General features: G+C 47.7%; 1 protein-coding gene across 1 annotated transcript in view; it reads right to left on the bottom strand.

Annotated features, from left to right (window-relative positions):
- LOC120916545 (N-acylethanolamine-hydrolyzing acid amidase-like) overlaps nt 1-6,511 on the bottom strand; it is a 73,535-nt gene extending 67,024 nt beyond the window's left edge. The window contains exon 1 of the mRNA XM_040327591.1: nt 6,257-6,511. Within this exon, the coding sequence (XP_040183525.1) occupies nt 6,257-6,438 (182 nt within the window). The 5' untranslated portion in view covers nt 6,439-6,511. The remainder of the gene's footprint in view (nt 1-6,256) is intronic.
- Between the last annotated feature and the right edge of the window lie 9,571 nt (nt 6,512-16,082).

The following is a 16,082-nucleotide window of genomic DNA, read 5'->3' on the forward strand; positions in this document are numbered from 1 at the left end:
CGTACGACAAGCAGTACAGTATGCGTCCGCTAAAAATCGATAGACAAACACCATGCATGATCGGAAACACAAAACGAAACCAGAAGGGCACAGGGGTCACACGTATTTGACATCTTTTCAGATACGTAGCTACGCACACCAGAAGTTTTTCCAGAATCGTACGACAAAAATCGTACTTTTCGTAGAGCACATTTTGCACTGTTGCATTCGATATTAGTATTAAGCAACAAAATGCGAACGATAATCGTACAATAATCGGATCGTGTGTATGAGGCATAAGTCTCTGCAAGGACAAAACCATTGTTTTCAATGTTGGTGTCAGGTGAGTTTTTTTTTCCTGTGCAGTCTGGTGTCTGGATGGAGGAGAAATGGAGACACCTTGAACAGCAGCATTGTTAGTCAGGAGATAGGGTAGTGTCAGGGATGGACTGGCCATTGGGACTACAGGGAGTTTCCCGGTGGGCCGATGGTTCAGTGGGCCGGCTTTAGTGACAGCGGACTGGGAGTTTCTCACTTCTGCCTAATCTTGTCCCATGAGGAGGGGGGGGCACCAAACTGATTCTTTGCCCCGGGAGAAATAATGTCTAGCTTCCCCACTGGTACTGCCTATAAGAGTACCAGCCGTTCTACTCTAATAAGTGAAGGGGGAGAGGGGGCTTGGGTGGCCGGGGGGGGGGGGGGGGGTGTGGGAGCTGTCCGGCCGCTGTGAAAGAGACCTGTCAAAGTAGGCCAGTCTGGATGAAGTCCAGGGCCAAATTGTTGTCCCAGTCCAGCCCTGGGTAGTGTTAGCTGTATTGGCAGATTTAGATGGACTTGGCTAACAAATAAAGCTGAACTCCAGGTTACCCTTTTTAGATGGCTACAGCAAACAGTTTTTTTCCTTTTGGAATAAAGGTTTTAGGTAAATGAATACAAGCTGATCATTGTAAGCACCCCTGTCATTGTAAGTGCAAACCTAAATCCTTCTATCACTTACAGGCAAGGAAGCTGCAATGCCTCTATTTGATTTGCAATTGCCATGGTGCTGCACATGTGATCAATTATGGCAATAGTCATTTGATGGCCTGACAGGTCGGTTGAGAGCACAAGTTAAGCCATGTACACATGTACTGAAAGTTGTCCCATTCAGCAGGAACCGGCCAACAGCTTTTAGTATGTGTGCATCCAATCAGCACTTGCAGCCAATGGCTTCAGTGCTGATCAGTGTATTCTGCCGGGGGGGGGGGGGGGGTATTTGGGATAAAAAGACACAGTGGGAGAGATCCCTGCATCAACAAAAAAACTATGGTTTGGATTTACTAAAACTGTAGACGTTAAAATCTGTTGTAGCTGTACATGATAGCCAATCAGCTTACAACCTTAGTTTGTTCAATTAACTAAGGTAAACAGTAAAACAAAAACATTTAAAACTTAAAGTCCCAAAGTCACATGTAAAACTGATGACGTCAACCAATGACGAAACGCGTCAAAGGCGTGACGCTTATCCATTGACCAAAGACGCTGTACAGCCCCCGGGACCAGGAACAGGAGGGAAGCGAAGCATCTGCAACTTCACTGTTTTGGCAAGTCACTGAGGTGCCGATGCGTGTGCCTGGCGGCCGCGATGTCCGCCAGGTACCCGCGATCAGCAGTCACAGAGCCAGGGACGTGGATCTCTGTGTGCAAACACAGAGATCCACGTCCTGTCAGGGAGAGGAGACTGATGCTGTGTCCCTTGTACATAGGGACACCCATCGGTCACCTCCCTCAGTCAGTCCCCTCCCCCCACAGTAAGAATTAATTAGCAGGGAACACATTACCCCTTGATCACCCCCTAGTGTTAACCCCTAACCTGCCAGTCACATTTATACAGTAATCAGTGCAGTTTTATAGCACTGTTCGCTGTATAAATGTGAATGGTCCCAAAAATGTGTCAAAAGCGCCCGATGTGTCCGCCGTAATATGGCTGTCCTGACAAAAATCGCAGATCGCGGCCATTACTAGTAAAAAAAATAATAATAAAAAAAAAAATCCCCTTTTCCCCTATTTTGTAGACGCTATAACTTTTGCACAAACCAATCACTATTCGCTTATTGCGATTTTTTTTTCACCAAAAATATGTAGAAGAATACGTATCGGACTAAACTGAGGAAAAAAATCTTTTTTTTTTTTTAAATAAAAATAAAAAATATTGTTTTTTTTTCAAAATGGTCACTCTTTTTTTGTTTATAGCGCAAAAAATAAAAACTGCAGAGGTGATCAAATACCACCAAAAGAAAGCTCTATTTGTGGGGGAAAAAAGGACCTCAATTTTGTTTGGGAGCCACGGCGCACGACCGCGCAATTGTCATTTAAAGCGTGACAGCGCTGAAAGCTGAAATTTCGCCTGGACAGGAAGGGGGTATATGTGCCCAGTAAGCAAGTGGTTAAAGTATAACTAAAGGCAAAACTTTTTTATTTTTTTTAAGTTTTGGATAGAGGGGAGAGGTATAAGAACACATATTAGGTTTATATTGCTACCTTTGCCCCATTTGTCTTGTTTACCTTTATCATGAAAGTAAAAAAAAAAAAAAATGGGTTGTCCCCTGAAAAGTAATACAGGGGGAAATTTCCAATGGGGACACTAGTTCTTAATTTGCAGGGATTTCTTCTCACTTCTTGTTTGGCTATGGTACAGGAAGTGAAGGGAAATCTCCCCAATGGGACGCAAATGGCAAAAAAAAAAAAACAACACACAGGGCTTATAACCTTCCATTACGCTATCCAAAAAAAAAAAAAAAAGTTTTACTTATAGTTCTACTTTAACCACTTCAGCCCCGGAAGGTTTTAACCCCTTAATGACCAGGCCATTTTTTTGCGATACGGCACTGCGTCTCTTTAACTGACAATTGCGCGGTCGTGCAACGCTATACCCAAACAAAATGTATGTCCTTTTTTCCCCCACAAATAGAGCTTTCTTTTGGAGGTATTTGATCACCTCTGCAGGTTTTAATTTTTGCATTATAAACAAAAAAATAAAGACAATTAAAAAAAATATATATATATTTTTTACTTTCTGCTATAATACATATACAAAAAAAACAAAAAACTAATTTATTTAACAGTTTAGGCCAATATGTATTCTGCTACATATTTTTGGTATAAAAAATCACAATAAGCGTATATTAAATGGTTTGCGCAAAAGGTATAGCGTCTACAAAATAGGGGATAGATTTATGGACTTTTTTTTATGTTTTTACTGGTAATGGCGGCGATCTGTGATTTTTAGCGGGACTGCGACATTGCGGTGGACAAATATGACCCCAATTGACACTTTTTGGGGACCAGTGACATTATTACATTGATCAGTGCTATAAAAATGCACTGATCAATGTGTAAATGACACTGGCAGGGAAGGGATTAACACTAGGGGGCAAGCAAGGGGTTAACTGTGTTCCCTCAGTGTGTTCTAACTGTATGGGGGATGGGCTTATTGGAACACCACAGAGATCACTGTTCCTGATCTCCATGATGTCCCCTGACAGAACGGGGATCTGCCCTATTTACGTACTTATTTATGTACTGCGATTGCGGACCGATGTACGGGTACGTCGGTTTGCCTAGAAGAGCCAACCTGCCGCAGTATATATACTGTGGCTGGTCGGCAAGTGGTTAACATAATTGTAAAGTCTTGTGTTTTTTTTTTTATATTACAACAACAAACATGTTATACTTACCTGCTCTATGCAGTAGTTTTGCACAGGGCAGCTTGCTATGGCTGCAGGCGTGTATCCATTTATACACGGAGCCACGGTTCGGCCCTGCCCCCTCTCTCTCCTGATTGGCTAACTGAGTTTGATTGAAAGCAGCGGGAGCCAATGGCACCGCTGCTCTGTCTCAGCCAATTAGGAAGGAGTGTCTCTGATGGCAGAGGCACTCTTGGACATCGCTGGATAGAAATGGGGCTCTGGTAAGTATTAGGGGGGCTGAAGGGGGCTGCTGCACACAGAAGGCTTTTTATCTTAATGCATAGAATGCAATTCCGTAAAAAAAAAAAATTCAGATAAAAGTAGCCCTGGTATAGTCACAGCTTGTTTGTTTACATTTAGAAATCTTCAAAACTGTCCTTTGTTCTGTTTTTGTGCAGCATTTAAAACATTTTTTTTCCTCGGACATCTAGAATGTGAGCATGTGAAACCGCTGTGTCCATCTTTCGGGATTCAGCATGCACCTCCCAATCTCGTGTGCATGTGCAGTGCGATATCTGCTGGCCCCACTGCATGTCGGATGGGTTTCCATAGCGATGGCGGTGATGCCCATTGTCTCCTGGGATTGATGACACTCATCTCCCAGGAGCCAATGCGATGCTGGAAATGACGTACCTCGCTGTGACGAGGGACACAGGAAAAAAACAAATAAGACATTAAAGTGGTTGTAAACCCATATAAAAATGAAAAACCAATCTGCAAGACAAAGGCATAATGGGCTAATATGCATCATGAAATACTTTAAAGCGGGGGTTCACCCGAAAAAACATTAGATTGAGGCTAATTGTGGGAAGCACAATCGGGTGTTTTTTTTTAAATCAATGCAGTACTTACCTTTTTAGAGATAGATGTTCTCCGCGGCTTCCGGGTATGGTCTTCGGGACTGGGCATTCCTATTTGATTGACAGGCTTCCGACCGTCGCATACAGCGCGTCACGACTTGCCGAAAGAAGCTGAACGTCGGTGCGGCTCTATACGCTGTATGCGACGGTCGGAAGCCTGTCAATCAAATAGGAACGCCCAGTCCCGCAGTCCATACCCGGAAGCGGCGGAGAACATCTATCTCTAAAACGGTAAGTACTGCATTGATTTAAAAAAAAAAACACCCGATTGTGCTTCCCACAATTAGCCTTAATCTAATGTTAAAAATTAGTTTTTTGGGTGAACCCCCGCTTTAAAATAAAATGTCTCCCGGAGTAATTTCCAGGTTTGCTGGCTCCGCGATGACGTCACTCCCACGCATGCACGTGGCAGCCGGCGGTAACAGCACAGGCCCTTTAGAAACGGCATGATCGAGCCGTTACGAGCCGTTACTTTAGTGCGCATGCACCGATGACATTGGCGCAAGCGTATATGGTACATACCTCCTAAACCAGTGGTCTCAAAGTACCGGCCCGCGGGCCATTTGCGGCCCGCGGACCAGTTATAAATGGCCCGCAGGCAGGGTGGAAGTGAGGGGCGCCATCTGGTGGTGAGCCGTTGGTATTACAAGTTATTACCACCAGATGTGAGCTGGCGCCATCTGGTGGTGGCCGTTGGTATTACAAGTTAAGCATTACAAGTTAAACAGCAATTCTAATGTCATTTTACACTATTTTCACTGCCATCTTCTTCCCTCTAATTAGAACCTCCAAACATTATATATATTTTTTATCCTAACACCCTAGAGAATAAAATAGCGATCGTTGCAATACTTTGTTACGCCGTATTTGCGCAGCGGTCTTACAAGCGCACTTTTTTGGGAAAAAAATTACACTTTTTTAAATTAAAAAATAAGACAACAGTAAAGTTATCCCCATTTTTTTTAATATTATGAAAGATAATGTTACGCCGAGTAAATTCATACCCAACATGTCACGCTTCAAAATTGTGTCCGCTTGTGGAATGCCGACAAACTTTTTTACCCTTTAAAATCTTCATAGGCGACGTTTAAAAAAATCTACAGGTTGCATGTTTTAAGTTACAGAGGAGCTAGAATTATTGCTCTCACTCTACCAATCGCGGCGATACCTCACATGTGTGGTTTGAACACCGTTTACATATGCGGGCGCTGCTCACGTATGTGTTCGCTTCTGCGCGCAAGCACGTCGGGACGGGGTGCGTTTTCTGGCTCCTAACTTTTTTAGCTGGCTCCTAGATTCCAAGCAAATTTGTCAAACCCTGACTTACACCAGTGCTGGTGGTAATAATGCGCTCGCTGACACCAGTGCTGGAGGTTAATAATGTGTTCGCTGACACCAGTACTGTTGTTTTTGAAGTTTGAAAGTTTGCATGCGGCCCCCCCATGGCATATGAAAACTTGTCTTGTGGCCCTCAGGTAATTTGAGTTTGAGACCCCTGTCCTAAACCATTCAAGTTTAGGAGATATTTACAGTAGCCTTATTATAGGCTTACCTGTAGGTACAAGTGGTATAACAGGGTTAACAATCACTTTAAAAAGAAGGTAAATTGAAAGGAAAAGAATAAAAACTTCCAATAAGTTTTTACCCTGGAAAAAAGATCTGCAGGAGTTTCTAAATAAAAAAACTTACTTGTAGATGAATTCCATGCTCTCTTTGAGGTAGGTTTGGTTGTAATGCGAGAGAATTGCCTTCCAGCGTTGTTCGGGTGGCAGGTCCAGGCTGACATTATAACGAGGGGCTGCCCAGTCCTGCAGTGTAAAGGAGAAGGAGCCCCAGAGCAGCAGCAGCAACAAGGAGGGCATTGGGGCCATGGTAGGGATAGAACAGACAGACACTGGAGAAATCAGCTGACAGTATAAGGCCTGCCTTTATATAACACAACAAGACATGCTGGAATAGGGAACTGAGAAAAGGGAGGGAGTGCAGCTGACCTGGGCTGGGAGGGGCGACGTACACCAACATAGCTCTGCACGCTCTTATTGAACTGATACTGTTCACTTTGTACAGGCAGAACTCTGACAGTGCTTAAAGGGTTAGTTCACCTTTAAAAAAGCAGCTCCTTTCATTACCTTTCGTCCCTGTAAAGCCGCTACCTCCGGTTGTACGTGGAGGGTGTGCATTCAGTTTCATTTCTAGTGGCTAAGAGTTTCATAGACTTTATCAGGTTTTAAAGTTTTGCCCTTAGGGTCACCATTCACATTACATTCTGACCGTACAATCACACATTTAGATCTAACATAACTATGTTATGTAACCAAGATCACATAGCTCCCAACTGTCCCTGATTTCGAGGGACTGTCCCTGATTTGGAGGAATGTCCCTCTGTCCCTCATTCCTCCTCATTCGTCCCTCATTTTGGTCTGATCTATAGAGTTGTATATAAAATGCACTTTTTATCTATTAAAAGGTATTTTCCAGCCCTAAACCTTTCATCTGATTTCTAAATTGTTGCATTTGTAAATTCCAAAAGCCAATATAGAGGAATGGTAGTGATAAAAAAAAGTACTTGTGGGTTTAACCAATCATGTTTTTTGTACAATTCTCCTTTAAGGGGGCGTACCAAGGGGTGTGTCCTATGCCTGTGTACTTTTGCAGATAGGTGTCCCTCATTCCCATCTCAAAAAGTTGGGAGGTATGAGATCAATCTAATCCAGGGGTCTCAAACTGGCGGTCCTCCAGCTGTTGCGAAACTACAAGTCCCATGAGGCATTGCAAGGCTTAGGCCTCGTACACACGACCAGTTTCCTCGGCAGAATCCATCAAGAAACTTGGTGGGAGAGCTTTTTTGCAGAGGAAACCGGTCGTGTGTACGTTTTTCATCGAGGAAACTGTCGAGGAACTCGACGAGCAAAAAAGAGAGCAAGTTTTCTATTTCCTCGACGGGAGTCTCAAATTGGCTCGTCGAGTTCCTTGTCGGGCTGGTTTCCGACGAGAAACTTGAGCGTGTGTATGCTAAGAAACCCGCGCTTGCTCAGAATAAAGTATGAGACGGGAGTAAAAGTAGCATTTGTAATGGAGATAACACATTTTTCACGCTGTAATAGACTGAAAAGTGCAAATTGTCTCTTACCACCTTTTACTTAACACGCAGTAACATGAGATTAGCAAAAGCAGCCCCCAGGGTTGTGCCAGTGGAATCGAACTTCCCCTGCCGTTGTATGTGTTGTACGTCACCGCGTTTGAGAACGAGGAGATTTTGTCTTGACTGTGTGTACGCAAAGCAAGCTTGTCGAGTTCCTCGACAAGCCTAACAAGGAACTCGACAGGAAAAAGGTGTGTTTCGCCCGACGAGTTACTCGGTCGTGTGTACGAGGCCTAACAGTTACAAGCATGACTCCCACAGGCTGAGGCATGATGGGAATTGTAGTTTCGCAACAGCTAGAGGGCCACCAGTTTGAGACCCCTGATCTAATTTAGTCAATCAATCTTTATCCAATCAGGCAAGACCTTGCACTGCATACTTGGCAGATCTGCAGGTTCAATCACACTAGATTTGCTAGAGTGCATTTGTGAACGCATTCCCAATGCATGACAACCAAAAAATAATGGTTCCCTATGAATGTAGTTCACACCAGTGGTGCGTTGCATTTGCTTAGCGCCTAAAAAAGTACAGCATGCACTACTTTTTTCAGCATAACACGCTGAAATTCTCATAAGGGTGCATAAACGCAATGCAACACAAAGGGAAAATCAAGGCACAAAAACACCAAACGCAATGCATGTAAGACGCACGCCAACACATTACACAAAACACAAGACATGGTTGCAGTGCAATGTTAACGCATGGCAGTGTTGCCAACCGTCAGTATTTTTACTGGCAGCCAGTAAAAAACAGGCAATTTTCTCCTGCCAATAAATGCCAGTAAAAGTAAAAGGTTGCCAGTAAAAAATACCTACTACAGTGTGATCGGGTAGCTCTGGCGGAAAGCGGCGCCTGAGCATGCCGCGTGATGTCATGGTGCAATGGAGCCCAGCAGAGCGGCCAGAGCCTCGGGTGCGGGTCTGCGGTATGGGAGCAAAGCAGGCTGGGACTGGGACTGTCAGTGCTGGTTAAACTTGAGTGGACTGGAGGGATCGCTTGGCTTGGAGAGAGACTGTCACTGTGACTCAGGAGGGGACAGGGCCGGCCTTAGGCCTTTAGGCGCCCTGTGCGAGAAAGCTTTACAGCGCCCCCTAGTGACCACGCCCCTTCGCCCCTTGGTAACCACACCCCTCGGTAACCACGCCCATTTCTCCAATACCAGCTCCATTTAAAGCCTTCCATTCCATTAAGTTCCCAACAAAAAGATTACAAGCTATGATAAAAATACAACTTTTATTCACACGGTATAATAACGCCACCTATACTGCAAATCACACTCTATAATAACGCCACATATACTGTATATCACACTCTATAATAACGCCACATATACTGTATATCACACGGTATAATAACGCCACTTATAAAGTAAATCACACAGTATAATAACACTACCTGTAAATTTACTATCAAATATCAAACATAATTACAATAAAGTATTTTTTAACATTTGCATTTACAGTTCCTTTAAGAAACACCCTATTTAAAAAAGAAAATACAAAACAGACATTAAGCAGTACACTGCACTTATAAAAAAAGAATTTACTTACAGAAAAAAGTTTTTACATCCGCTGCCTGCTTCTGTGGATTTTTGCCCTCTTTTGTCTTCTCAGTGCGCATGGCATATGAGCTCCTCATAGCAAGGCAAAAACAGTCGCCATGCCGTCTTTCCGTCAGAATCTGCCTGTGGCCTGCCAGGTGTACCTAGAGCATTTGGCACCCGGGGCGGATCCTATATCTGCCCCCCCGTAAAATGTAAAAACACCCCACTGTGCCCCCTGCATCCTTCAATATCTCTGTCACTACTGTGTACCCCCTCTCCACAACTGCACCAATGGACCTCTCTACATTACACAGCACCCTTCACCTCTGGACCCCTTTACATTACACAGCCCCCTGCACCTCTGGGCCCCTTTACATTACACAGCACCCTGCACCTCTGGGCCCCTTTACATTACACAGCCCCCTGCACCTCTGGGCCCCTTTACATTACACAGCACCCTGCACCTCTGGACCCCTTTACATTACACAGCACCTTGCACCTCTGGGCCCCTTTACATTACACAGCACCCTACACCTCTGGGCCCCTTTACATTACACAGCACCCTGCACCTCTGGACCCCATTACATTGCACAGCACCCTGCACCAATTGACCCCTTTATATTACACAGCACCCTGCACCTCTGGGCCCCTTTACATTACATAGCACCTCTGGATGGACGCCTTTACATTACACAGCACCTTGCACCACTGGGCCCCTTACATTACACAGCACCCCACAGCTCTGGACCCCTTTACATTACACAGCACCCTGCATCTCTGGACCCCTTTACATTACACAGCACCCTGCACCTCTGGACCCCTTTACACTACACAGCACCTTGCACCACTGGGCCCCTTACATTACACAGCACCCTGCACCTCTGGGCCCCTTACATTACACAGCACCCTGCACCTCTGGGCCCCTTTACATTACACAGCACCCCGTTACATTACACAGCACCCTGCACCTCTGGACCCCTTTACACTACACAGCACCTTACACCACTGGGCCCCTTACATTACACAGAACCCTGCACCTCTGGGCCCCTTACATTACACAGCACCCCACAGCTCTGGACCCCTTTACATTACACAGCACCCTGCACCACTGGACCCCTTTACATTACACAGCACCCTGCACCACTGGACCCCTTTACATTACACAGCACCCTGCACCCCTTTACATTACACAGCCCCAGACACCTGTATGTAACACAGACACCCCCCCTAACAGTTCTGGACCCCCTGCATGTTACACAGACCCCCGCACAGTGCATACCCCCTCCCCCTAAAATACAGATCTCTCCTTACAATACAGAACCCCCTCTACAATACAGATTTACCCCTACAATACAGAACCCCCCCTACAATAGACCACCCCTACAGTGCAGACCCCCCTACAATAAAGAACCCCCCCACAATACAGAACACCCCCCTACAATAGACCACCCCTACAATAAAGAAACCCCCCCCCCTACAATACAGATCAACCCCTAAAGTCCAGACCCCCCCAACAATAAAGAACCCCCCCACACACACACACAATACAGAAAACACCCCCCCCCTTACAATACAGATCAACCCCTACAATAAAGAACCCCCCCCCTAAAATACAGACGACCCCCCCTTCAGACCTGTAAAGCAAGCAGGCTCAGATAACCTGCTTTCCGCGTGCTGCACACACAGCACAGTACAGGCAAGGGGGAGGCTGCTTCACTGCTCGGCTGCGTGACTGAGACAGTCACAGACAGCCGAGACTCAGAGCCGCGGAGCTGCCTAAGGAGAAGGGGGAATCACTGCGGCCAGATCCCGGGTGTGCCGACGGCTCGCTGGGATGCGGCTTGCACGGCACCCCCCCCCCCTGCAAAGCCAGGCACCCGGCACCACGCCATGCCACCCGGCAAGGTCCTCTTCAGTCGCAGGGGGGGGGGGTTGCCGGCCTGACAGCCCCAGTGTGCGGCACGCCCCCCCGCCCACTACTTAACACGCAGGCGAATTTAAAAATCTGTGCGGTCGCCAGGCGCCCATGTTGTTATGGCGCCCTGTGCGATCGCACTGTCCGCACACCGCAAAGACCGGCCCTGGGAGGGGATATGTTGTGTCAGTAAGGTCTCATCATCATCTGTGCTACTGCACACTGTGAGGCCCCGTACACACGACCGAGGAACTCTACGTGCCAAACACATCGAGTTCCTCGGCGAGTTCAGTGTGAAAGCCGCCGAGGAGCTCGGCGGGCCGAATTTCCTCATTGAACAACGAGGAAATAGAGAACATGTTCTCTTTTCGGCCCGACTAGTTCCTCGACGGGTTCCTCGCTGAAAAGTGTACACACGACCGAGTTTCTCGTCAGAATCCAGCTCCGACCGAGTTTCTGGCTGAATTCTGCCGAGAAACTCGGTCGTGTGTACGGGGCCTCAGAGTCCATTTTATGTGTGTGTGCCGTCCATTCAAATTTCTTGCCCTCCTAAAGCCAGTCCCTGATCTACTTACTTACTATATCGAAAATAAAATAGGAAATATGTTTTTTTGCCTCATTATCCACCTTAAATCATATTGCTAATTGCATATTGTACTTGTTTGTAGCCTAAATACTCAAATTTGCACTTAAAACTGTAATTTTGTAACTTTTGGAAATGCCAGTAAAAACGTGGCTGTGCCAGTAAATTTTGGGCGTTGTGTCAGTAAATTTCAATCTGGTAGGTTGGCAACACTGACGCATGGTGTGAAGGAATCCTAAAGGTGATTGTACAACCAGATTGTTGTGTGTGGTGAGCTTTAAACAGTGTATGGAAATGTAAAAGAAAGGGGAGTCGGATTGTTTCCAGAAACAGATAATGGCGTCTCACAATCCCAATGATTAATGAAAATAAAAGAAAGGAAACTGAGAGGGACACAGCTCTCCCAAAGTAAGGGATTTTTAAGTGAGAGACTTCAATGCTGTTTAAAGGTAAGCACACTAATCACAAATTGTTGAAAGAATATCAAAATATATGTATTAAAAGCAGATAGACAATTGTTGATCTAGACCACAATAGTTACAAAGCAAAATGTAGCGGGATGCAGCTGGCCAACAAGTTTCGCACAGTTGTGCTTCGTCAGGGCCTTGCAACCTAACATAAAAATATGTCATTAAAGGGGTGTTCCAGTCATTTTTTATGTTTATTAAAAGTCAGCAGCTACAAAAAGTGTAGCTGCTGGCTTGTATTAAACATACACTCATCTGCTCCACGTTCCAGCGACACGCCGGCAGGGGCTCCGCTCCTCTCCCCCCCCTCTCCGGCCGGCGTCTTCATTTCAAGTGTGGGCACTTATCAGCCCCTTGGCGGAAGGAGGAAGTGGGACAGGAAGTGGATTAAGCGGAAGTTCCACTTTTGGGTGGAACTCTGCTTTAATATACAATACAACTTGTATTTTTGTATCTTGTATCTTTTCTTCTACCTTTCTCCTTCTCTATCCATGCTTCCCACTCAGGTTTTCTAAAAAACTTTTTTCAAGGTTAATTATGGCGCTTTATTATAGTACTATTGTTGGTGACTGCCTGTTTTATATGTGACCTCAGACTGTACAAAGATTGTCTTCCATGTAGAGCATTCGTAGGAGTATTTGAATTCTTCCTGATTATTTTAATGTTTATCACTCTGTTTTAGAAATGTATGTGTTTTTTTTTGTTTGTTTTACGGCAAACTTCATCATATTGTCACTGCTGTGACACTCTTTATGTTGAAACATTAAAAATTTGGGGGGGATTGGAGAGCACAGGGGGGGGGGGGTGGATAGCACTGGATGGGACTGGATAGCGCAGGGTGAATGTATAGCACCGGGGAGGACTGTATAGCATTGGGGGATCACTTGGAGAGAACTGGGGGAGATTGGAGAGCACTGGGGGGGGGGGGGACCTGGAAAGCACTGGGGGGGAACTGGAGAGCACTGGGGGAACTGGAGAGCGGGGGGGACTGTAGAGCAGGGGGGACTGGATAGCACTGGGGGAGGGACTGGAGAGCAGGGGGAACTGGATAGCACTGGGGGGGACTGGATAACACTGGGGGGATTGGAGATCACTGGGGGGGCTGAAGAGCACTTGGAGGGGGACTGGAGAGCATGGGGGGGACTGGATAGCACTGAGGGGGATTGGAGAGCACTGGGGGGGACTGGAGAGCACTGGGGGAGGGACTGGAGAGCACAAGGGGGGGACTGGATAGCACTGAGGGGGATTGGAGAGCACTGGGGGGACTGGAGAGCACTGGGGGGGACTGGAGAGCACTGGGGAGGAACTGAAGAGCACAGGGGGGGACTGGAGAGCACTAAGGGGGACTGGAGAGCACTGGGGGGGGGGGACTGGAGAGCACAGGGGGAAGGAGAGCCCTGGGGGGGAATGGAGAGCATGGGGGAACTGGATAGCAACAGGTTCCGTGGCTTATTAAGGTGGTAATTAAACTCACTTGGTGCCTTATCTGCATTAAATCAGCCTCAGAACCTGTGAAATTAATATGTGTCCTGGATTAAAGGGATGATGTGGCAACCCTACAATGGGGTGAACTGGAGAGCACTAGGTGGGAACTGGGGGGGGGGGGCGTTTCCATGAGTTTCGGCAGGACTCGAGCACTGACTAATACAACTCAGTTCTTTCCCTTCACTCTAAGCAGAAAGCTGTGACTGTCAGTCACCAGTATTTAGTATTTTGTAGATACAAGGGCTGTGGCATATGCATGCAGTGTATACAGCAACTAGGCTCAGGTGGGGAGTTTCCATGAGTTTCGGCAGGACTCGAGCACTGACTAATACAACTCAGTTCTTTCCCTCCACTCTAAGCAGAAAGCTGTGACTGTCAGTCACCAGTATTTAGTATTTTGTAGATCAGACCTGGGCAAACTACGGCCCGCGGGCCGTATACGGCCCGGCGGACCTTTTAATCCGGCCCCCCCGCCGCCGCCGAAATCGCCGCTGCCGCAGCTGCCACGTTAATCACCGCGGCGGGGAACATTACAGACAGCGTTCGTTTGAACAGCTGTTTTCCCCGCCGCGCATAAACACTCCCCCTTGGACGGTTCTGTCCAATCGCGAGCAAGGGGGAGTCACATAGACACTCCCCCTTGCTCGCGATTGGACAGATCCGTCCAAGGGGGCGTGTCTATGCGCAGCGGGGAAAACAGCTGTTCAAACGAACGGCACCTAGCAAGCAGAGTGATCAGGACATCAGGAGGAGGAGCCGAGGACGCCGCGGCCGCCCCAGCATTCACAGCGCGCCTCCGCGCCTAATTGCAAATTGCGTCCGCCCATCTCGAGTCCACAGCGTGAGGGAACTCAGGGAAGTGTGGGGTTGAGGGCTGAGGAGTGGACAAGGAGGTGAGAGAGCTGCAGTGCTGACTGTGCTGAGTGTGGCCGACCACCGACCTGACTGACAGTGTGTGTAAGCCAGCCTCTCAGACACTGAAAGAAAATTAAGTATAGCTGTGGCATGTGTGCTGGGGGCCTGGGCAGCTTTTACTTCCTCATGGTACTGTGCACTGTCTGTCTGCATTAGTTTGTCCAGTGGCCTGCGGCTGGTGCTCAAATTTTTTTTTGGGGGGGGGGGGGGGCGCAGACGAAAAAACAAACAAAAACATTGAAGCCTCACTGTGCCCATCATATGCAGGCAGCCACTGGGCCCATCAATTGTCACCACTATGACATGCCATCAAACGCAGCCACTGTGCCATCAATTGTCGCCACTGTGCCATGCCATCAAACGCAGCCACTGTGCCATCAATTGTCGCCACTGTGCCATGCCATCAAACGCAGCCACTGTGCCATCAATTGTCACCACTGTGACATGCCATCAAACGCAGCCACTGTGCAATCAAACACAGCCACTGTGCCATGCCATCAAACGCAGCCACTGTGCCATCAATTGTCGCCACTGTGCCATGCCATCAAACGCAGCCACTGTGCCATCAATTGTCACCACTGTGACATGCCATCAAACACAGCCACTGTGCAATCAAACACAGCCACTGTGCCATGCCATCAAACGCAGCCACTGTGCCATCAATTGTCGCCACTGTGCCATGCCATCAAACGCAGCCACTGTGCCATCAATTGTCACCACTGTGACATGCCATCAAACGCAGCCACTGTGCAATCAAACACAGCCACTGTGCCATGCCATCAAACGCAGCCACTGTGCCATCAATTGTCGCCACTGTGCCATGCCATCAAACGCACCCACTGTGCCATCAATTGTCGCCACTGTGCCCATCAAACGCAACCACTGTGCCATCACACGCAGCCACTGTGCCATCACATGCAGCCACTGTTTAATCAATTGTTATTGATTAAACAGTGGCTGCCTGTCCCCAGCGTCTGTCCCCCTCCTGTGTCATGTCCCCAGCGTCTGTCCCCCTCCTGTGTCATGTCCCCAGCGTCTGTCCCCCTCCTGTGTCATGTCCCCAGCGTCTGTCCCCCTCCTGTGTCATGTCCCCAGCGTCTGTCCCCCTCCTGTGCCATGTCCCCAGCCTCTGTCCCCCTCCTGTGCCATGTCCCCAGCCTCTGTCCCCCTCCTGTGCCATGTCCCCAGCCTCTGTCCCCCTCCTGTGCCATGTCCCCAGCCTCTGTCCCCCTCCTGTGCCATGTCCCCAGCCTCTGTCCCCCTCCTGTGTCATGTCCCCAGCGTCTGTCCCCCTCCTGTGTCATGTCCCCAGCGTCTGTCCCCCTCCTGTGTCATGTCCCCAGCCTCTGTCCCCCTCCTGTGTCATGTCCCCAGCCTCTGTCCCCCTCCTGTGTCATGTCCCCAGCCTCTGTCCCCCTCCTGTGCCATGTCCCCAGCCTCTGTCCCCCTCCTGTGTCATGTCCCC

Source organism: Rana temporaria, chromosome 1, assembly GCF_905171775.1.
Source record: "Rana temporaria chromosome 1, aRanTem1.1, whole genome shotgun sequence".
NCBI classification, from domain to species: domain Eukaryota; kingdom Metazoa; phylum Chordata; class Amphibia; order Anura; family Ranidae; genus Rana; species Rana temporaria.